Source organism: Phyllostomus hastatus, unplaced genomic scaffold (genome assembly GCF_019186645.2).
Source record: "Phyllostomus hastatus isolate PE091 unplaced genomic scaffold, TTU_PhHast_1.1 phas_contig_1162, whole genome shotgun sequence".
Lineage (NCBI taxonomy): Eukaryota > Metazoa > Chordata > Mammalia > Chiroptera > Phyllostomidae > Phyllostomus > Phyllostomus hastatus.
This window is the reverse complement of record NW_025333537.1, coordinates 3,651,227-3,674,098: the sequence shown is the minus strand read 5'-3', so window position 1 is coordinate 3,674,098 and position 22,872 is coordinate 3,651,227. Positions and strand designations below refer to the sequence as shown.

The window sequence follows — 22,872 nt, the reverse complement described above, 5'->3', positions numbered from 1 at the left end:
AATTAAACATTTAGAGGTAGAGAACCAAATGCTTTTTTCTTACCTAAAAAGCATTTGGAATTTTCCATAAACTGCCACACAGTGGAGTCACGTTTTTTCATAGGCTGGTTTGAAAGAAAAACATTGGGTTCTGAATGTTGGTTTGACTGTTAAATAATGAGACTGGTTTTGTTTTAGTCCCACATGCTTCCTTACTACTTCAAAATTGGCACCTTTCTAACTTCAGGGCCACTTTCAAGATCATTTCTACCTACTCAGTTCACATTGAATACCTCTCCAGTTGTGTGTACCAAATCCAAGCTTTTGTTTTGTCATTTAAAACAAAGTATTTGATCTTTCGCTGCTCGCTTATTGATGGCACACTCTTTAAAGTTTTTAGTGGTTTAAAGATTAACAGACATTTTTTAGCTATACTATATCTCTTAGGGTTAAAATTAAGATTCAGTTTAACTTGAAAGAGTAAGGTTTTGGTCATTTTTTTTTCCATCCTTAAATTATCTACCCTGTATTTTATTCACTCAGTGAAGCAGATTTTCATATGCTTAAAGTTCTAAAGGCATTTTAAAAATGTATTTCTTTGCATCTACTTTAGCCCATTTGCTTTTAAAACTTGGAGCCAACTAGATCCTTAGGGTTCCCCCCCCAACCAGAATATGAACTATGATAGTCACTTGCATTTATAGAGTTTTTTCTTCAGAGATTAAATGTTTAGTTTTTAATAGGATCCCCCTTTTTTCATTCCAGGATCCCCCTTTGCTTCATTCCAGTTGAAAGTAAATTATTTCTTAATGCAGAGGTGGTTTTTCCCCTCAAATACTTTTCTTCCCCCTCCCCTAGGCCAAGTCGCATGATTCTAGTGCTCTTTTACTTTTTTTTTAAAAGATTTTTTATTTATTTATTTTTAGAGAGGGAAGGGAGGGAGATAGAGAGAGAAACATCAATGTGGGGTCACTGGGGGTCATGACCTGCAACCCAGGCATGTACCCTGACTGGGAATTGAACCTGCAACACTTTGGTTCTCAGCCTAAACTCAATCCACTGAGCTATGCCAGCCAGGGCTCTCTTTTACTTTTTTAAGAAGGGCAAAACAAGATGAAAATGATTACTTAATGAGAGTCAGTAGTAGATTTAGGGAAGCAAACCTAGGGATCCTTATTTGCATTCAGTGCTTGGTCCACTTAAAAAAAAAAGTCTTTTTTTCTTTGTATTTTTCAAGAACCATATTCTGGACTTGAGAGAATGGTGTTGCTTTTTCAGTCCTTTGCAGAAATCCATTTCTATGACAACTAATTTTAGGTAGGCTAATGATAACTAGCTTTCGTTTCTTTGGAGTTTTAAATAAACTTTATTTTTTTAATGGTTTTAGAGTTTCAGAAAAATTGGAAAGATGGGACAGAGAGTTTCCATATGACTTGCATGCAGTTTCCTCTGTTATTAACATCTGACATTAGTATGGTACACTCACTTTAATTAAGAAATGAATACTGATATGTTATTATTAACTGAAGTGCTTAGTTTATTCAGATTTCCTTAGTCTTTAACTAATGTCTTTTTCTCTTCCAGGATTCCATCCAGAATACCACATTACATTTATTGATAGTTTTCATTATCTATTAGTCTCTTCTTTGCTTTGACAGTTTCTTAGACTTTTCTTGTTTTGGTGGCCTTACCAGTTTGGATATTTTTTTCCTCTTTTTCTCTTTATTGAACTATACTTATTATATATAACATCATATTAGTTTCAGGTGTAGATATTAACTTCTAAGATACCACATAGTCCCAAGAAACAAAGACTAGCATGAGCTCTACACTTGCTGATAATTCTCCTAGAGTTTACTGGTTAATTTAGCACTTACTTAGAAATATTCTAGGAGAAACCTTTCATTTTTTTTCAGAGTAGATAAAAGGCTAAAGTCTGTATGTTTATTAATAGGAAGGTCTTGATTTTTTTCCAAGTGTTGGGAAACCTGAATTAAGAAATCTGTCACATGTCCAAAGAAATAGGACAGAGTAGATTGATCAGCACCACCTGTCCTCAGCCCCACCTCCCGAGTGGGTTGGATTGTTTTAGTTGCTTGGTCGGGCTGTTCACTAACAGCTGTTTGCTGAATATTTTTAAGGCTCTCTGTTCTTTTAGAGCACAAGCCTAATTTATCTGGCCTCTCAGTAACACTGTGACTACTGAGTTCTTGCTGTTGCCTTCTGCTCAGTATTTTTCATTTTGGAAAAGCGCAATAAAACCAAGAATCACAATTTTAGGATTGCAATTAGCATTTGTTTCTGAATTTCATCTTTCTGAAGTGTCTAAAACATTCTCATTTTGGAAGTTTAGCAATATGAGGGAAGCTTAGATAGAGCAGAAAATTCTCATGCTGATGAGTAGATGTCCCTCCCTTGTCACTCTCTTTCCCACATGCTCCAAATTGAGGCTGTATAATGTCACATTATAACTATAATGTGACTCTTTCAACAAGTGTACTAGAGTGGCTACATCCACATGAGTTATTCCCTGAAAGTGGTCAACCTGGGCCACATTCCCAAGACACCCAGAGCAAAATAAGGGGAATAAGATGCCAGAATGAAATGAGACCATCTCTTTTTTAGACACATCTCAGATGTGAAGTAATGGGACTGATTTTCTTGTATAACTATACACTGGCCCTGAAAGCATTCTAAAAGAGGCATTCCAAAGAGTATTTGAAAAGTTTGATCTTAGTGTCGCAGGTTCGATTCCCAGTCAGGGTACATGCCTGGGTTGCGGGCCATGGCCCCCAGCGACCACACATTGATGTTTCTCTCTCTCTTTCTCCCTCCCTTCCCTCTTTAAAAATAAAAATAAATAAAATCTTAAAAAAAAAAGTTAGATCTTGGATAGACTACGAGTATGGCTTCCCAAGGCGAAGAGGTGACTGAGTACTCTGAAGGGGAAGATTCACGTGTTCCTCTTAGCCTGTGGAAATAATTTTATGCTTGATATCAGCTTTCAGTGCGTCAGGGTTTCCTGTAGAACTTGGATGGATGGATGTCTAGGCCTCATCCCATTCTTAACTGAATTATAATCTTTGGAATTGGGGTTCGGGTTGGTGTATTTTAGACAGTTACACCAGAGCTTTTCTGAGATCACCAAAAATTGAGGACCATTGCATTAACTTATATTTCATATATTCCTTTAGGTGTTGGCTTGGCTTTTTTTTTTGTACATACTGTGCTTTTAAGTAAGAGAACATACTCGCCTCTGAAAAGAGGCATTCATATTTATCCCACAGGAACAAAAAGATGTTCTTATTTTCTTCAATCCAAAGGAATCCTTTTCTGTCAAACTGCTGCTTCAAAACCATTTATACTTTCCCTGCATACCATTTGTCATATACAACTTATTACTTGTATCAGCCTCTTCCAGTAGAATAAAAACTCCATATAGGCAAATACCATATCTGTCTTTTTTTCATCACTATGTCCCCAGCACAGTGGCTGGCCCATAGTAGACACTCAAGAATGAATGAATGGATCAGAAATAAATATGCAAAGCTAATAGGCCTTGATTTAAAGTAGACCGGAACCTGAACCTGCCTTAATGATTTTGAAGTGCAGTGCTATATACAGCAACAAATGTTTATTGAGTTGTGATTTAGAGCCCTAAAAAGAGTCAAGTAACTTAGACACAAACCCCAGCTCTATTATTTACTGGTATTGACCTTAAGCTTGTTCTGCTGCCTCGTTTATAAGAAAAGATAGTTAATCTGAAGGATCTCTGGAGTTCTTTCTGTCTCTGAAGAGTCTGTGATTCTAAGTGCCTGGTATTATGCCAGGCATAATAGAAGATTTCAACAGAAGCCTTCTTAAGGGGTCATTTTAAGTTGTTTAAATATATACTTCACCAATTAATTAGATGACAATAAATTTCTAGTGAATTCCTAAGTCTAGGAATGCCCAAGGACAAGAATAAACATGATTTAAGTATTTTCTATAGGAATGGCAACCTCTTTATGAAACCAACTCCTTTTTGCTCTGGAAGGAGGGGATATTTTCGCCGCTGTGAAATGGACAACTCTTCCTAAGCGGCAGTGTCTGGTTGTGATGACCAACTGGGAGAAAGAAAAGTTAGGAGGGTATACAAAGAGGGAAAAAATGGAAAGCTGTGGAATTTTTAACATTTTTAAATCCTTTCCCTTTTCACCCAGCACTTAGAACAAGAGAAACATGAACTCAGAAGACGGTTCGAGAACCGAGAAGGAGAGTGGGAAGGGCGTGTGTCGGAGCTGGAGAGTGACGTGAAACAGCTTCAGGATGAGTTGGAGAGGCAGCAGGTTCATCTACGGGAGGCAGATCGAGAAAAAACACGGGCTGTCCAGGAATTGTCTGAACAGAACCAAAGGTTATTGGACCAGCTCAGCAGGGTGAGTCATAAGTTACAAATTAATGGTATAAAATACTAAAAGCTGAAACAAATCTTCTTTATAATGTCAATCATGTGTAGTAATTTCCATTTCCGTTGCTTTTGGTGTTATATCAACAAGATAAGTATTTCTCACCTACAAGGACTTTAGCTGTGCCAAACCTTGAGTCAGAAGCCAAGACCCTTTGCCTATCATTAGCCAGCTGGGAGGCTTTAACAATCACTTAACTTGGGAGTTGTTGCCTTTTTAAAATGAAAGATTTCTGACATTCCTTATAGCTCTAAAAATCTATGATTCCTTCTTCACCTAGAGAAAGTCTGTCACTAATAAATTATGTTAATGCGTTTAGTCCAAATATTAAATGGTGCCATCTATAAACTGAAAAGCTTAGGGAAAACTTCTAGAGCAAATGATTTTTATTGATATTACATTTGTGAATGTACATTACTTCATATTATTTAAATATTAAAGGACGTGTACGTATATGTATTTAAAACTTGTTCTCTGTATTTCCACATTAAGTAAAAATTCTTTATTTGTACCTTTATAGGGTGGTGTCATGAAAGTATTAATTAATTAACCAAGGTCAAAACTGTAAAATCATTGCAAAGGAAGAGTTTGAGGGCTGAATAGGTGGAAGTCTAATTTAAATACAGAACATAGCTTTTTAACAAATGCAGGAATGTTGTTAATGCCCTGGTCTCTAAATCCACTCACTTTGAGTTAAGAGCTGGGTTTACCATTGTACCTCAATCCTTCTTGTGTGTTGAAAATAAAACTAACTCTTCAGTTACCAGAGGAAAAAAGAGCTTCTACTCTGCTTTCATCCCTGAGCACTAATATTCTTATGAGACCACTGCTCTTGTCTGCATGCTTAGTATTTGGTGCTTAGGGCTTTAGGAAAGGTTTAACTATTAACTGGAGCAGCATATGGTAAGTCCTTGGTGCTTCCACTAATTCAAGTGGTTAACACCATATGAAGTTATTTCACTAGTCTCTGTCATAGTTGCTTCCATGGGTACTCTGAAGCTGGTTAAAGCTTTCATGCCTCACAAGGAAATGTGAAGTAAATGCCACTACTAGAGGAAGGGACAGAAGGGAGAGAATGGAAGGGGAGCAGGTAGAGAAGCTGAGGGAGAGAGGGAAGAAGGAAGAAAAGGAGAGAAAGAGAGATACATTCATGTCAGAATGTATATGAGGTGAGAATTCAAGTGATCCAAAGATCTTACCTGCAGGTTTCCTATCTGGGAAATCAGATCACCGTTTGAATGGCTGGAAAGGAAGAGTTGAACAATTCTTCAAGAAGTCATTTACAGGGCTAGGTCAGTAACAGCAATTCCGACTCAGTTCTAAAAGCATTTTCAGCAACTGGGAAGGGACTCGCGTACCTTGTAAAATTGTATAGGTTTTTCACTCCTCACTCATTATTCATCAAAGATTACCCAGATAGGCCTGGCCGCATTGATTTATTTGTTCAAAAATATTTCATACTTATTCTGAGCAAGTGTTTCTTACGGAGACTTACAGGAATACGACAAACCAGAAAATCAAAGGGAAATTATTTCTTGATGTCTGAGTGCATGTTATAAAAGAACTCTGCCTTCTGATCTAGTGGAGGGTCGGTGGCCAAGAGAGGTGAAGGGAGAACGCAAACATGAGCCTGAGGCAGCGAAAGAGCCCAGAGCTGGGAATTCAGATGCACGTGGAGTCCTGACTCTGCCTCTCATTAGCTGGGTGACCTTGCTGTGCCTCGCTTTCCTTGCCCTTAGAATGGCAGTAAAAATTTGTACCTCATGCAAGTACTGTGGACATGGAAATAAGACACTGTTTATGTTAAGCAGTATATTGAAGGTAAGGGCTTGTTTCAGTGTTGATGGTTATTTTGCTAAAGCAGTGTCTTTATAGTTGAGGTTCCTTTGCTTAACTTCTCTGTAGAAAATCCTGATAAGCTGCTCCCAAAAGAATATCGGAGGATAGCATTTCCACGAGATCTAGATTCTTCTTCTCGCTGGCCTTGAATGTAGGCCCTTGATGAGTTTGGTGCCTTTTTTTTTTCTCTGTCTCTGTTTAAGCAGGACAGTTCCCTGGTGTCTCCATCAGCAGCCAGTCTAGATTGCATTATATTTTAATTTTATTAACTGAGTATTCAGGAACTTGAGTTGAATGGTACTTTGAAGTGAATTAAGATTCTCTTAGGATCAGAAAACAACCAGCAGAAGTTAATAAAAGGCCATGCTTTCCTTAAAGTGTATGTAATGTGTTTTTATAAGCATGAAATATATAAGATCTAAAAGGTAGTACAATATTTCTGTGATGTTTTTGTCCAAAGTATTTTTAAATATATTTCCTTTGCTTTCATGGTTTCTAAGGTTCTTTGGGGGTGAAGAGGTTCTACAAAATATTTATTTATGTATTTAATAATAGTTCTGTTGAGATATGATTCACATACCATACATTTTCTTTCTTTTTCTTTCTTTCTCTTCTTTCTTTCTGTATATAGTTATACTTTTTAAAAGTGTGCAATTCAGTGGTTTTTAGTATATTTACAGAGTTGTGCTCACCATTATGTAATTATAGAATATTTTACCTCCCCCCAAAAGACTCTGTACCTGTTAGCAGCCACTCCCCCATTTCTGCTAACCCTCTACCCCATGTCCTGACAACCACTGTTCTACTCTGTTTCTATGGGTTTGCCTATTCTGGACATTTCCTGTAAATGGAATCATACATACATGATCCTTTGTGACTGGCTTCTTTCTCTTACAGGGGTGTCCAACCCATGGTGCACAGGCTGCATGTAGCCTAGGATGGCTGTGAATGCAGCCCAGCACAGAATCATAAATTTACTTAAAACATTATGAGATTTTTTTGTGAGTCCATGTCACAGTGTATTTAATGTGTGGCCCAAGACAACTCTTCTTCCATTGTGGCCCAGAGATGCCCAAAGTTTGGATACCCCTGCCTTAGCAAATGGTTCCAAGGTTCATCCACATTGTAGCAAGTATTAGTACTTCATTTATTTCTATGACTGAAGAATATTCCATTGAGTGGATATAACATATTTTGTTTATCCATTCATTACTTGATGGACATTTGGGTAGTTTTTACTTTTTGGCTGCCATAAACATTCATATACAATTTTTTGTGTGACCAAGGTTCTTTTCAGCTCTAAAATAGAGTGCTATGAGCGTATATATCCCCGTGAGCTTTTGTATCCTCATTATGGTAAAGACAGGGATAGGTATTGTTCTAATTTTATAGCTGGGAAAACTTCAGGGACAGAAAGATACATGACTTGATTAAGGATCTTCCAATTTAAGATTGATTAGAGTTCCTGGCCTCCAACTTCAGATTTCTGAGGCAGTAATTAAGATCATAGGCTTTGGAGCCAGACAACCCTGGGACCAAACACAGACTCTGTTATTTACTGGCTGGATGAACATAGACAAGTTTGGGTTTTTTTATCTTTTTTAACCTTAGTTTCCTCCTCCGTATAATGGAACAATTATATTATGACTAGTACCTGATAGTGTTATGAGATAATGTATATACAGCTCTGATCACAATATCTAGCATATCATAGGTGCTCAATAAATGGTAGCTGTCATTATATTTATCATGCCCTCCTCATCATGCAGATGTGATTTCTGCATTTGTTAAACATTGATTCTCTAACTTGAGAGTGGAAGAATCCGAAATGTCCCCAGCACATATCAGTGTGTAAAAATGTTTTGTTTAGTAGCTCAGTCTCTGTGCAAAAATACTTGTGTAAATGGATTCTCCAAGGAGTTGGGTTTATTCTGTTGCACCTCTTATCCCCTGGACATTGCTGCATATATATACTAGGAATACTTTATCCCAGTTTATTTCCTTGTTTGTACAAAATGCCCTCTAAATTCTATTCTAGCTTCTAAGATTGTGAGTCTCGTTTTATGGAACTTGGGCTGACATATTTGGAGAAAGAATAATTCGCTTTCTAAGTTAGAAAGCAACACCATGATGGCACTGAGAGTGGGTTTCAATAGGACATGTTAGACACTTACTGTCCTAGCTACATCAGCAGTGGAACCAGTACCAGGGGCCTTGCTTTCAGAAAGAGGAGAGGAGAGATGTCGCCACAGTTGTTATCTAAGGAGAGTGTACACACACATACATACACATAGCACACACAGGTCGTAAATGTGCACAACTTTCCTGTTTTTTTTTCTTTTGAAACAAAATGATTTTGTTGGTTTTTCACTTACTGTATCTTGGGCCAGTTTTATATTTTTAATGATTGTATATAGTGTTCCATGTACCCATGGATGTACTGTAGTTAGTGTAACCATTTCCTATTGAAGAGCATGTGCATTGGTTACCATGTTTTAGTATTATAGTCACTGCTGTAGTAAACATCCTTGTTCATGCATCTTTGCACTTTTTTTAAAGATTTTATTTATTTATTTTTAGAGGAGGAAGGGAGGGAGAAAGAGAGAGAGAGAGAAACATCAATGTGCGGTTGCTGGGGGTCATGGCCTGCAACCCAGGCATGTACCCTGACTGGGAATCGAACCTGCGATGCTTTGGTTTGCAGCCCACGCTCAGTCCACTGAGCTACGCCAGCCAGGGCCATCTTTGCACTTTTACGTTACCGTTTCCCTAGGATGGATTCCTAGAAGTGGAATGTCTAGGCCAAAAGGTTTGTACATTTAAATTTTTAATAGATATTATCATATTGCTTCTCCAAAATATTTTAATAGTCTGTACTTCCCCTAACATTTATCTTTATTTAAGGCTGAAAAACCTATCATTCTACATGCATAAGTAGTAAAATTATGAAGAAAACTCAAGTGATTCTGTCATGAAAGTCAGGATAATGGTTACCTGAGGCATGTGTATGGGGGCAGGGAGGGGGGTTGTCACGGAATGGTGCTTGGGGAGGAGGCTTTTGGGATGTGCTACTCCTTGACCTTGCTGGTGACTGCATGGATATTTGCATTATAATTATTTGTTACACAGTACATTTATGTTGTATGTATTTGTATTTATATGTTATATTTTGCAATAAAAAAAGGAAAACACCAATCATTAATTAAACAAATATTTATAATGTGCACCTACTATGTATGAAAGCACCGTTCTGGGTAGTAGAACTACTGCAGTGAACAAGATAAATTCCCTGTCCTAAAATAATTCAGGAGGTTTGACAGTAAAGAAGGAACTACATAAATAATATAAATCAGGTAGTGATATGTATTATGAATGAAATAAAGCCAAGTAAGGGGGGGAAAGTGGTAGGTAAAGAGACAACTTGATTTTTTTTAATTGAATCTTTTTTTTTAATGCTCACCTGAGGATATGTTTTTATTGATTTTAAAAGGGGAGGGGGGGCAATCAGTTGCCCCCCTTATGCACCCCGACTAGGAATTGAACCCAAACCCATAAGCTAGGCATGTGCCTAGTTCTTCCATTAAAATATGAAGCTATTTTCCCCCCTCATGTTTTAACAGAAATACTGTTTGGACTTTATGGGAATGAGAAATAAACTTCTATTATGTAAAGCCATTGAGATTATAGGGTTTAGCTATAATAACAGTTTCATCCTACTTAATATAACCATGAATGGATCTATTCCAGCCCAAGGCAATCTGAAAACATTACCACTTTTTTAAAGATTTGGGGGATGCTGGATCAAGTTACAGCTTGGAAGAAATTTACCCAAATCGGTGATTACCAGAGGTATTACCTGAGTACAAAAAGGTCAACAGCTTTTCTGCTTAGTACAAAATGGTGTATGTGTATTTAAAAAAGTGGTACTGTTACAACTGTGTCTACCATTCTAATGAAAATGGGTGGAATCTTAACAATCACTGACTCCAAGTCCTTCAGAAAACTGAAGCCCAAAAAAGGAAAGTCCAGGGCTCTTTCTTACTCTGTTATGACTGAGAATGGCCAGCTATTTACCAACCCACTCCTCCCTGGGCGCAAAACTGGCCTGTACTTCCCAGTCTCTCCTGTATCTAGTAAAGCCCTGTAACCAAGTTCTAACTCGTGAGTGAGTGAAACTATATGCACCATTTCCAGACGTGACCCACAGAAACCCTCCAGGCTTGACCCCTTCTAGCTGTGACCTTGGGAGCCATCTGTTGGAGGTGGCAGAGTCACAAGATGGAGATGGCTGGATCACTGAACCATTGCCTGAATCGAGGGCCACCCACCAATCAGGAATACCAGTTTTTCCTCTGTTAAGCCTCTAAGATCTGGGGATTTATTTGTTACAGAAACATCAGTATTAATTAATAAATACTGTAGTAATATGTAACTAGGGTTACCCCTCTACAAATAGTGAACACTACTTCTTTGTTTTTTTCCTTAATCAGTGTTTTATTCTTTACTGCCAAAGAAATGGCTTTAGTTCTCAGGAGGAGCCCCACTGGAAGTAGCCAGGGACTGGGACTGCAGACTTGGCAGGTCACTGAACTTCTCTGAGTCTCAGCTTCCTTAACTATTTGTTAATGGATAAGTGACTTGCAAATCATTTTTAATATATAGCTGAAAAAACATTTTTTTCCAAATAAAATATTAAACAGAACTTCAGTATATAAAACACAGGAATGGTCAGGTTAAATGAAAACAGGGAAGGGGACAGAAATAAGTATTTTATACATTTTTCTTATGTTTCACTTTTAAAACAACACAAATTTATTATCTTACATTTTTATAGGTCAGAAGTCCAACTTGTCAGTGGGTGAAAATCAAGGAATTAGCAAGGTCGTATTCCATTCTAGGGGCTTTAGGAGAGGACCTGCTTCTCTCCACTTCCAGTTTGTTTGTTTTTTTAAGATTTTATTTACTTTTAGAGCAAGTGGAAGGGAGGGAGAAAGAGGGAAAGAGAAACATCAGTGTGCAAGAGAGTCATCAACTGGTTGCCTCTTGCATGCCCCCAGTCAGGTCCTCAACCCAAGTAGGCATGTGCTCTGACAGGAATTTGAACCGGCAGCCTTTTGGTTTGCAGGCTGGTGCTCAATCCACTGAGCCACACCAGCCAGGACTAAGTATTTTATAAATTTAAATGTATAAAATTTATAAGAACAGTGAGGCCTTTTCAAAACAATTTGAAGTTGGAGGATAAGGATTATAGTGGCAGCTTTACTCAGTACTGATGTATTTGTGATTTTCAAGTAATGAAACAAATTTTATTCACCCAGTGAAGTAGTTATAAATACCACCAGTTTTTACACAGCTCGGCTTCCAACGTCGTCATACTCTTGAGTTAACAGAGAAGGCAAGAAAGGCTGTAGGCACATGTCTCTGGAAAGCAGCACGTGCTGAGGCACCAGTGGTCTTTCATCTGTTAAATGTGGCGTCTGTCTCAAGAGAGTGCCTGATAATCTATTTTGGTAATGGTTCTTCAAAGTGTTATAATTTAACCCCCCCCCAAATTTGAAAAACCTCTAAAAAGCAAGCATTTTATAAACATCTGGCCCAGCCAGACCGGAAGTTCTTGTTCAGTTCTTACAATGATATGATAGCCCTGGATTATTTTCCTGGACTCCAATGAAGAACAGTGAAGATTCTATCAGAGTCAAAACACTACCTGTTTTTCTGCTGATTATGCTAACTCACTAAGTACACATATTTTATTTTTCAAGGCAGCCAGAACTATGGGTTAACCTGCATGGGTAACAAAAGAAAGCATAGTTTGCTGCCATTTTTTTCCTGCCAGTAAACTCCAACCTTCCTATTACCTGCAACCCATTTGCCAGGTGCAAAATTTGGAGGCCTCACCTCACATCAGACAGAGGCAGCTCATTTACCTCTGTTCTTGCCACTCCACTACAATATACTAAGCTATCTTCAGTGACTGAGGGAATCCAGATTTCAATGTCAAAAAAAATGAAATGAAATGAAAACAAAAAGTTGACTGCCATTGTATTAAGTCAAAGCTAACAACATTAATAAGATCTACTCCTATAGTCATTCATCTGAATCTTAGGCCTTGTAACTCCCCAAATTTAGACTTAATATGCTAGAACCTTAGGTTCTCATCTTTTGAAAAAGATAATCAGAAATGCATACAGTTGTAACTAACACAACCAACCTGAAGACTCCTGAATCGGGCATGATTCTCACCGGGAAAATAATTAAGAACAGGCTCAAATAATCAAGACAGAATCTACCAATAAAAACACCCACTTGCCAAAAGAATAAGCAATTACCACTCTAATGTATTTAACTTATTAATTAGCTATAATACCAATTGAAAACACTGGCAATACTGTTTCCATAGAGAAGAGCTCCCATCTACAGGAGCCCCTTTTCTGTTCTCTCTAAAGTGATCCTCAACAAAAGGCTGCAGTCCTTTTAGCACACCCTTGATATAACAAACAAACTGCTAAAAGTGGATCCCAAACCTCTGGGCTCATTTTACTCAGTGACTCTGAAGTTCAGGGGCATCCAAACAATGCCCAGCCAATTATCACCTAAAAAATAAGCCAATGGATGGAAGTACTTGTGAGGAGGTTTTTATTTCTGATTGATGACCCACCCTTGAAAATACATGGAAAACCAGCCTTCACACCAGTGCAAGGCCTTGGGTGTTCCCACTTAGTTTCTGATCTTCAGTTTCCTTATCTGTCAAATAAAGAACAGTTACCACTCCTTCCGTCGTAGAGTGGTAATGAGATGAGAGGACATCCCATACATGAACATCCTTTGGAAACTTAAATTATTTTTGTTTAGTTGGGAAATCATCTTGTTTTCATAACTTCTTTCAAGGAAAGGCTGACTAATAACTGCCATGTCTTTTCTATTACACATCTGTAAATGAATCAGACTATAAGAAAAAAAACAAGTAATGGAGTCCCCACCTTAAGAGGGGAAAAAAACCCATTCCGCAACTAAAACTACGTTTGATCAGCAGCTGTTGCTCAGTGTAAATTGTCCTAGAAACAAAATGGACTACGTGTCACCCACCAGAGGCAGGGTGTCTGTGACATTAATGGCCACTGTTGTAAAGCCCTTAACCCTGAGAAAGAAACCTGGAGAAAATGTGCTTCAAGAAGTGTACCAGAGGCAGAGCTCTTAATTCCAAATAAGCTGTTTAAAGAACAGGAATCTGTTTATACTCCAGAGGAAAATTGGTCTTTTCAGGGAGGATTAGCTCCAGCTAGTATGCACACTGTATTTTTTGTGTTTGGAGAAGACGTTGGAGGCGGGTTGAAGACTAGAGCTCCAAACAGGCAGGAAAGGAGACACCTGTTTGCATCAGCTTCCTCCTACACATGTCACTGCACAGGCAGCAGCTCAGAAGAGTGGCTCTCCTAGGAGCTGACAGTGCAGGGCAGGTAAAAAGGAAAAGCCAGGGGTCACAGAATCCCTGTAGAGTGTAGGAGTCAGCCCTGGGAGGAGCAGGAGTAGGCACCCATCTGAATACAGCTTCAGTCACTCGGAATGAGTAAATTCTTGCGTGACAACTTAGCACAAGGTACTAGAACAGAGTCTCAGGTATTGAGAGAGCTCAGATGGGAAATTTAACTCAAAATTTCACTTCAGTACAACAGAATTCTTATTGTCCTATTTATGTGAAACTAACATGGATGTTTAAAAGGTAGCTCAAATTTAATGGTCTAAAAACGATTATTCAGTTTTATATCCCAGCCTGTCCACTTCTTGAGAATCTTTGCTCTCTCAAGGTAGTGATGCCAGTAATCCTCCAGTATCTTGAGACAAAAATCTGAGTCATTTTATTTTCCTTCGTTAACTCTTTCTCACAATTCATCCATTCCATTAACAAGTCTTACTGGTTCTACCTTCAAAACATACATTCAGTCTAACCGTTCTCACCACTTCCACCGTCAGAGCTACCATTGATTCTCCCTTTGGAGAGTCACCTCTTCACTAATCATCATCGTTCCACCCCTGGTCCTGCTAATCCATTCTCCCATAGCAGCTAGAGTAATCTTTTAAAAAGTTATCAATCAGGTCATGAGGTTCTCCTACCAAATACACATCACTGGCTTCACAGCACACTAATCTGGCCCCTTTCAACTCCCCACCCTGCCCCTGGCCTCATTCTCCTACACTCCTCCCAAACTGACTACATCCCAGTCATGTCAGCCTGCTTTCCATTCATTCCTCTTAGCCTGGAACAGTCTTTCACTCTCTTTTATCTACCAGGTGTCTGCTCAGACTTTGCCTCTTCAAAGCTTACTTCTTGACACCACTGTCAAAAATCAAGTGGTCTCGCACTGGCTGGGTGGCGCAGTTGTTTAGAGCATCGTCCCATACACCCAAAGGTTGCGGGTTTGATCCTGGAAAACTGAAGACCTCACTTCTACGCTATGCTCTGTCACTAGTTGACCTTTAATAAATCCTCACTGTGGGTCTCAGTTTCTGTGTCAGTAAAACAAGGGGGTTGACCTAGAGAGTAGATGGTTCCCTCACTCTCTGAATGTTCACATGCATATATGTAATCTCTGTCAGAAAGACAATTCTTAAGGGGATGTTCTCACATTTTGTGGTATATTGTGATCCTGATAGCTTTGTAATGTTAAACATATTCATTTAACTGGAACATGTTTATCCATCTCTGGGACCAGGGGCAGCTTCTCCTCTCACCAAAATTCTATCTCATGAGAAATAGAGAAAGGTGGGGATGATTGGTGCTACAGCAGAATGTATTTTCCATTTCAGTCTTGACACATCAGGTACTTTCCCTGAACCCAACTAATGATGTGGGCAGTGAGGTGTTTATATGCTTTTCCTGTTTAAAATTATACAGCGTAATAGTCAGGTTTTATGAGGCTGACATTCCCACCTCACCACCCGTCAGTCAGATTTTCCACATGCCCCTAGCGTTATCAGTTGCATTCAGTGCTGCATGTTTGTCACTTGCAGAACTGGGAGAATTCCCCCTATACACACCTCTCGTCATCAGTTGCTAGGTTGCAGCATTTTACGTTGTCCCAGTCTGGTGATGTTGCTATGGATACCAGTTATTCCTCCTCCTATGACACTGTTCTGGTCAGGCTCAGAGTGCAGACAAGATGTAACTATGATGTCAGAGATGAGTCAGAATACGATTTTTGGGACTTCCAACCAAGATGGAGGCATAGGTAGACACACTGTGCCTCCTCGCACAACCAAAAGAAGGGCAACAACAAATTTAAAGACAAAAAGTAACCAGAACTGCCAGAAAATCAAACTATGGAAGTCCGACAACCAAGGAGTTAAAGAAGAAATATTCGTCCTGACCAGTAGGAGGGGCGGAGATGGGCAGGCAGGGTGGAGAGGACTCCCCACAAGGCAGCAGCAGCTGGAGGACACACATTTGCATGCAGATAAACTGGGAGCAACAACTAGGGAGCAAGACAGACCATGCATCCCAAGGTTCCAGCCCAGGGAAATAAAGCCTCAAAGTTCTGATTGAAAAAACCTGTGGAGGTTGAGGCAGTGGGAGAAACTCCCAACCTCACAGGAGAGTTCGTTGAAGGCACCCACAGGGTCCTAGAACATACACAAACCGACCCACCCAGGAGTCAGCACCAGAAGGGTCCAGTTTGCTTGTGGGTAGCAGGAAAAGTGACTGAAAGCCAGCCAAGAACTGAGCAAGCGGCACTCTTCCCTGTCCGACCCCTCCCCCACATACAGCACCACAATGCAGTGATGGGGGTTGCCCTGCCCCCTTACAACATCACAGCTGCGCCAGAACAAAACAATATGGCCCAAATGAAAGAACAGATCAAAGCTCCAGAAAAAAAAAATACAACTAAGTGATGAAGAGATAGCCAACCTACCAGATGGAGAGTTCAAAACACTGGTAATCAGGATGCTCACAGAAATGGTTCAGTATGGTCACAAAACAGAGGAAAAAGTGAAGGCTATAAAAAGTGAAATCAAGGAAAATGCACATGGAACCAACAGTGACAAGAAGGAAACCAGGACTCAAATCAACAGTTTGGAGCAGAAGGAGAAATAAATATTCAACCACAACAGAATAAACAAGAATTCAAACAAATGAGGAGAGGCTTAGGAACCTTCAAGACAACTTTAAATGTTCCAACATCTGAATCACAAGGGTTCCAGAAGGAGAAGAGGAAGAGAAAGAAATTGAAAACTTATTTGAAAACATAATGAAGGAGAACTTCCCTAACCTGGCAAAGGAAACACACTTTTAGGAAGTCCAGGAAGCTCAGAATCCCAAAAAAGCTTTACCCAAGGAAGCACACACCAAGGCATATCATAATTACATTACCCAAGATTAAAGAGAAGGAGAGAATCTTAAAAGCAGCGAGAGAAGAGGAGACAGTTTCCCACAAAGGAGTTCCCATAAGACTGTCAGCTGATTTCTCAAAAGAAACCTTATAGGCTAGAAGGGACTGGAAAGGAGTATTCAAAGTCATGGAAGTCAAGGACCTGTATCCAAGATTACTCTATCCAGCAAAGCTATCATTTAGAATGGAAGGGCAGATAAAGTGCTTCCCAGATAAGATCAAGTTAAAGGAGTTCATCATCACCAAACCCTTATGTGAAACATTAAGGGACTTACCTAAGAAAAAGAAGTTGATCCAAAATATGAACAGTAAAATGACAACAAACTCACAACTATCAACAACCAAACCTAAAAAAACACACACACAAACAAATTAAGCAAACAACTAGAACAGGAACAGAATCACAGAAATGGAGATCACCTGGAGGGTTATCAGTGGGGAGGGAGAGAATGGGGGGAAGGTACAGGGAATAAGGAGCATAAATGGTAGGTACAGAATAGAGAGGGTTGAGGTTGAGAATAGCATGGGAAATGGAGAAGCCAAAGAACTTACATGTATGACCCATGGACATGAACTAAGGTGGGGGAAGGATGCTGGGGTGGGTACAGGACAGAGGGAAATAATAGGTAGAAAAAAAATGGGACAACTTAATACCATAATCAAATATATTTTTTAAAAATACAGTTTTCCCTCTACATTAATAAGATCCAAGTAATAAATATCAGTTCCATGTTTTCTAGTACATAAATCCAGGAATAGCTGAATCCTGGACACAGTCCAATACTTTGGACCTTTATTCCGTTATTATTCCACAGAAGTAAAACTAACAGATTTGAACTTTGAATAGGAGACCCGCTGCACTGTGTCCAGTTCATGCTCCACACAGACCAGCATCCTGCCTCCAACAGGAGCGGCTCTCCATGGCATTTAATCATTGGTTTTGACTAACCCCAAAGGTTAGAGACATTTGGGGATGCTCTTTCTCAGACTCAGTTGATCTAAGGGATAAAGCCTGCCTAAATTTTATTGCCACTTCATATCACACATGGTTGTGTTCCTTTTCCTGCTAGGTCTTAGCCACTGTGAAGGGAGGGACTGTGTCTTTAACCGGTTTTCACTCTCACAGAGCTTAGAACAGTGCCACACAAGAAAGGCCGTGATCCAGGAAAGGCTTATCGATTTGTTCTGAAGACTGAAAGGGTAGGCAGTTACTCATTTGATTTTAGATTTCTATCAGAATGTTTTAGGATGGGTGAGAACCCCTTCATGTTACCGTTGTTGAAGACTGCGCTTAACCTGTGGTGTTGGGCTCTTACCTAGTCAGGCTCTTTGATCTCACAGTTGAAGAAACAACTAAGGGCCCAAGAGGATGTGACTCATTTAAGGTCACAGAGCAAGTAAGGCTGTGGTTTATACAAATGTGTTGTAAAAAAGAGTCTGTAAAAAAACAGTTTAAAATCTTTGTAGTAAAAACAATTCTGTTTACTTAAACAATAGTGTTTTGTTTTCTGCAGTTTATTTATTTATTTTAAGCAGTTTGTTTACTTTAAAGTGGGGCAGACAGACGTATATTATTAAAGAACTTAAGTGGTTAACAGGAGCCCTATGAAGAGCATACAAATTCCTATTTCAAGTCAACTCAAAGCCTTTCAGTCTACTCAAATATTTGACTTATTCCTCAAAAAAACAGATTGAAATTGGACATAGCCTAGGATTGAGGGCAGCCTTTTAAAATTAATATCCTATTTAAAAACTGGCAGAATTTGAATTAAAAAGTCATCCCTTGCATGTGATGACACTTCCCTGAAGAGAAAGGAATTTATTTACCAGATAGAATCCTTTTGTTTGGGAAAAAACAAAGTGAATGAAAATGTATCTTCTGAAATACGGACTGCCAAGGGTGTCAGTTAGGGACTTGAACTGTCCGTGGGAAAGACAAGACACATTCCCTGAGCGTCCTGGGAAGTGATAAAGCAGAAGCCCTTGAGAGATGCCATGTACTTCAAGGTGAAGCTCTGCTCCTTGCCAGGACCAGAGAACCAAAGAGTCTGCCCCTCCTTTCTCTTCTCACGACTACATCCCTTGTTGAAGCTCTCTGAACTTTATGCAGTCATTGCCCACGTGTCTCTCTGCCTCTCCTTTTTTTCCCATTGTCAGGTTACCTTCCTCCATGGAAATTCTGAACATTGCCTTCAGGGGACTCCCCTTTGCCTGTCAAATTAAGTTAAGACTCTTGGGCATAGCATTCAAAACCCTGTACCATCTGGACCCAGCACACATTTCCAGCCTGTGTCCCCCTACCTTTCTAATTTGTGCCCCGTGCGTCAAACAAATTAGCCTATTTCCCGAGGACGCCTGGTGCTTTTCCAGCTCACATTGTCTTCTCTCGTTGCCGCCTGTCGGAGTTCTCCACAGCACTTAAGGCCAAGCGTAGTTGCCACTTCCTTCTTGAGGCCTTTGCTGTTTTTCCCCCGCAGATTTTCATCTCCCCTTCTGTTGACCACAAAGAGCACTTTCATACCTTTCTTACATCATAACCTATTACGGTTAATTCATGTACTTGATTCTGTTACATCAAAGGCAGGGTACCTTCCATAGAGGGGCGGGCACCTTGTCTGAGCCGTAAATACTTAGTAAGTGTTAAAAGCTACTGACCTTTAATAAATCCTCACTGTGGACCTCAGTTTCTGTGTCAGTAAAACAAGGGGATTGAACCAGAGAGTAGACGGCTTCTGCAGTCTCTGAATGCTCACTGCATTCACAAGTAAGCATATAGTACGTGCTTCTGTGGTTCACAAGTGTACGGCAAATTTGGCTGTTTACTGAAAGGCTTTACCCACCTAGAGGATCAATATTTTACTTCCTTTAATGTACGCTCCTTTTTTAGGAAATATTTATCTTTTATTAACTTTTAAAATTATTGAGATATGATTGACATAGAACATTATATTAGTTTTCAGTCTATAATGTAATGATTCTATACTTATATATATTGCAAAATAATCACCCACTGGACACTCATTTCTGCTGAATTCGCCATGACTTAACATCACTGGTTCCTGGTCTCAGTATGAGAATGCACACCCTTTAAATATAATATATAATTCAATTATCTTCTACAATATTTTTGAACAGCCTTATTGAGGTATAATTTATAACACTTTATAAAATTCACCCATTGTAAGCATATGGTTATTTTTAATAATTGTATAGAATTTTGCAACCGTCATCATAGTCTAGTTTTAGAACACTTTCACAATGCTCCCCTCCTCTCCGCAAAAAAGTTCCCTTATGTCCTTCTATAGTCAGTCCTCACTCCTTCCCCCACCCTCCGCCCCAGGAAAACACCGATCAGCTTTCTGTATGTATTGATGTACCTTTTCTGGTTATTCCATATCAATGGAATCAGAGAATATGTAGTTTTTATTTCTGTCTTCTTTCAGTTAGCACAACATTTATGAGGTTCACTTATATTGTAGAACATACCAGGAATTCCTTTTGATTGCTGAATAGTGTTTTGTGTGGATATATGCATTTTGTTTCTCCATTCGGCAGTTGATAGACATTTGAATTGTTTCTAGTTTTGCCTGTTATGAATAGTGCTGCTGTAAATATGAAGTTGACTCCCTACCTTTCTTTGTGCGGACACGTTTCATTTATCTTGAGCAGATACGTAGGCGTGGACTTGCTGTATGGTGTATCTCTGTGTAACTTTTTAAGAAACTGCCAAACTGGTTCTACCATTTTACATTCCCACCAGCAAATGTGTGAGGGGTCCAGTTTCTCCACAAGAGGAGCCCTTCTTAAGATTAAAGAAAAAAAAGTTGTAGATGCTCACATGATAACAGATGTCATTTTAGTATCTGCAGGTTAGTAAAAAGTATAAAAATGATTCACTATTAGGGACTTAGTAATACTTCTAGAAGGATTTATACAGGTATACCTTGGAGATACTGCAGGTTCAGTTCCAGACCACCACATTAAAGCTAGTTGTAATCTTTTTGTTGGTGGAGGGTCTTGCCTTCAATTTTTTTTTAATCTGTCAAGTGCAGTAAAATGAGGTATGTCTGTATTCAGTAATCACAACAGCCTTTAATGACAGAAAATACTTTGTGTGTACTCTTACAGCAACTTGATGTTCCCCAAGGAGCTGTAGTTGGGAGCTCCTGGGCCAGGTGGCTTGTTTAGAAATAAATGTAAACTATCTCGTGTCTTTTTTGTATCCTCTGCCAAATAGATACCTACATCCTAAAGTTGTTTGACAAAACATGTCAAGCATTTGGCTTGTAATAGGTGCTCAATTAGTGACAGCTATTAGCACTAGGAATCAGTGGCTTAATAGAGTATAGGATTTGGAGGCAGGCTAAATTAGTAGCAGTCTCTACTGGAAACTGTACGAATTCTTGTGAACATCTGTTTTCATATTTAATTCTTGCTAACTTCAAATATCTCTTTGTTTCTACTCATTGTTTTTTAGTTACATCTCTATTGGGTAAGAACCTTCTTTTCCTCCCCACGCCCACTTTATCCAAGTCACTTCAAAAATGTCATTCCTGTATTCCCAACACGTAACTCTTATCCCTGATTGCATGGTAGAATCACCTGGGCAACTTTTGCACTGAATACAAATGCCTTGGTCCCATCCCCAGATACTCTGATTTAACTGTTTTGGAATGTGACCTGGGCATTGAGATTTTTCAAAACAAGTGATTATAATGTGTGCCCAAGGATGAGAGTTACTATTCTAATGTGAAGCCAGGATTGCTGACAGCTCTTCTTGCCTAATTTAGTATCAGCAGTCAGTGTTACAAGTGCAGGCATACCTCGTTTTACTGCGTTTCACAGATGTTGAGATTTTTCCAAATTGAAGGTATAAACCTCCACCGGCAGAAAGATTGCAACTCATTTTACTGCAGTGGTCTGAAACCAAACCTGCAATATTGAGGTATGCCTGTATCTTAATTCCTTTGTTATTAAAGGGATTGAGCAAAATGGAATCTCCGGGATACCCTGTTAGAAGGACACTAAGCTACTGGAGGAACCTTTCAGGTATAAGACTTTCTTCCACCTACATAGCACGTCCATGTCTGAAAGGAGGGTGTGTGGAATGAAAGCAAAAAGCTTAAACCGTGCTGAAGTCAGGGCATATTCCATCCATCATCACTCTTTCTAGGAGGCAGTGTGCATGGTGAAATGGATTCACATTTTGGCAGTGGATGAATCTGGGTTTATTTTGGCTCTCTTGATTACTAGCTGTGTTGGTTGAGGTTCAGAGAGTTTGGAGTTGCACACTGTACTCATCTGGGAAAAAATAGGGGTTATTAAGAACAAAAAGAATTATACACCTTGCATGGCTGTTGGGATTTTGGACTGTATCTAGAGTCCTCAGCATACTTCCTGGCTCAGTAAATAGCAGCTATATTAGTGTAACTACTCATCCTGTGTTTCACTAACTGGACATTAAAGCCAGGGGCTATGAAGTTAGAGACTGCCTCAGACTCATTTGCATCTCTGGTGCCCTATGCTCAAAGGTCATAAAACTTGATGTATAGAAAATACAGATGTATAGAAAATTTGACGTCTTTTTAAAAACTCTGACTGCTTGATCTCATAGGTAAATAATTAAAAGAGATGTGGCATTATAATATTAGCATTCAGCAGGTAAATGTTGCTACACATTTTAATGGCAGTATCCCTTCATTTTTGTTTAATGAGATGCATCGTCAAAGTCATGCAATGTCATGCAGCCCAGGAACAAAAATAATAGTGCATCATATTTAGCAAGAAATGCTTCAGTGGTTTCAACAGGTTTGATATTAGCGGGACAGTAGGTATAAGGGACAGCTGTAAAGAACAAGCAGGCAAGGTCAAAACAGGTTAGGATGGATACACAAGCCAAAATCAAAACACTGAAATGGCGTTCATATTTTTTTTCCCTAGCTTTGTCTGCAAAAGGCTGAGAAGCAGTGAAATACTAGTAGTGATGTGTACCCCTAGTGCCCAGGTTTTACTTTCTGAGTATCATTTCATTGCCTGCCAAAAGGAACCAAGCTCCTTGGAGAAGTGACTAACTCCAAGTCTGGAGTGGGAACTTGACAGGGGGAGCCTGAGACATGCACTTGAGCTAGAAACGAAAAAGCCTTCAAAGTCTAATGCGATAATTATACTTTAACTGAAAACAAACTAGTGGAGTTGTGTCAAAAGGACAGAAAAGTCAGTTT

At 39.2% G+C, this 22,872-nt stretch overlaps 1 protein-coding gene across 4 annotated transcripts in view; it reads left to right on the top strand.

The window, feature by feature from the left end:
• The window catches only part of BICDL1 (BICD family like cargo adaptor 1), a 78,563-nt gene that overhangs the window by 3,345 nt on the left and 52,346 nt on the right, over positions 1 to 22,872 (top strand). For all 4 annotated transcript variants that reach the window (XM_045841933.1, XM_045841913.1, XM_045841924.1 and 1 more), the window contains exon 2: positions 4,182 to 4,397. In XM_045841933.1, coding sequence (XP_045697889.1) covers positions 4,182 to 4,397 — 216 coding nt within the window. The remainder of the gene's footprint in view (positions 1 to 4,181; positions 4,398 to 22,872) is intronic.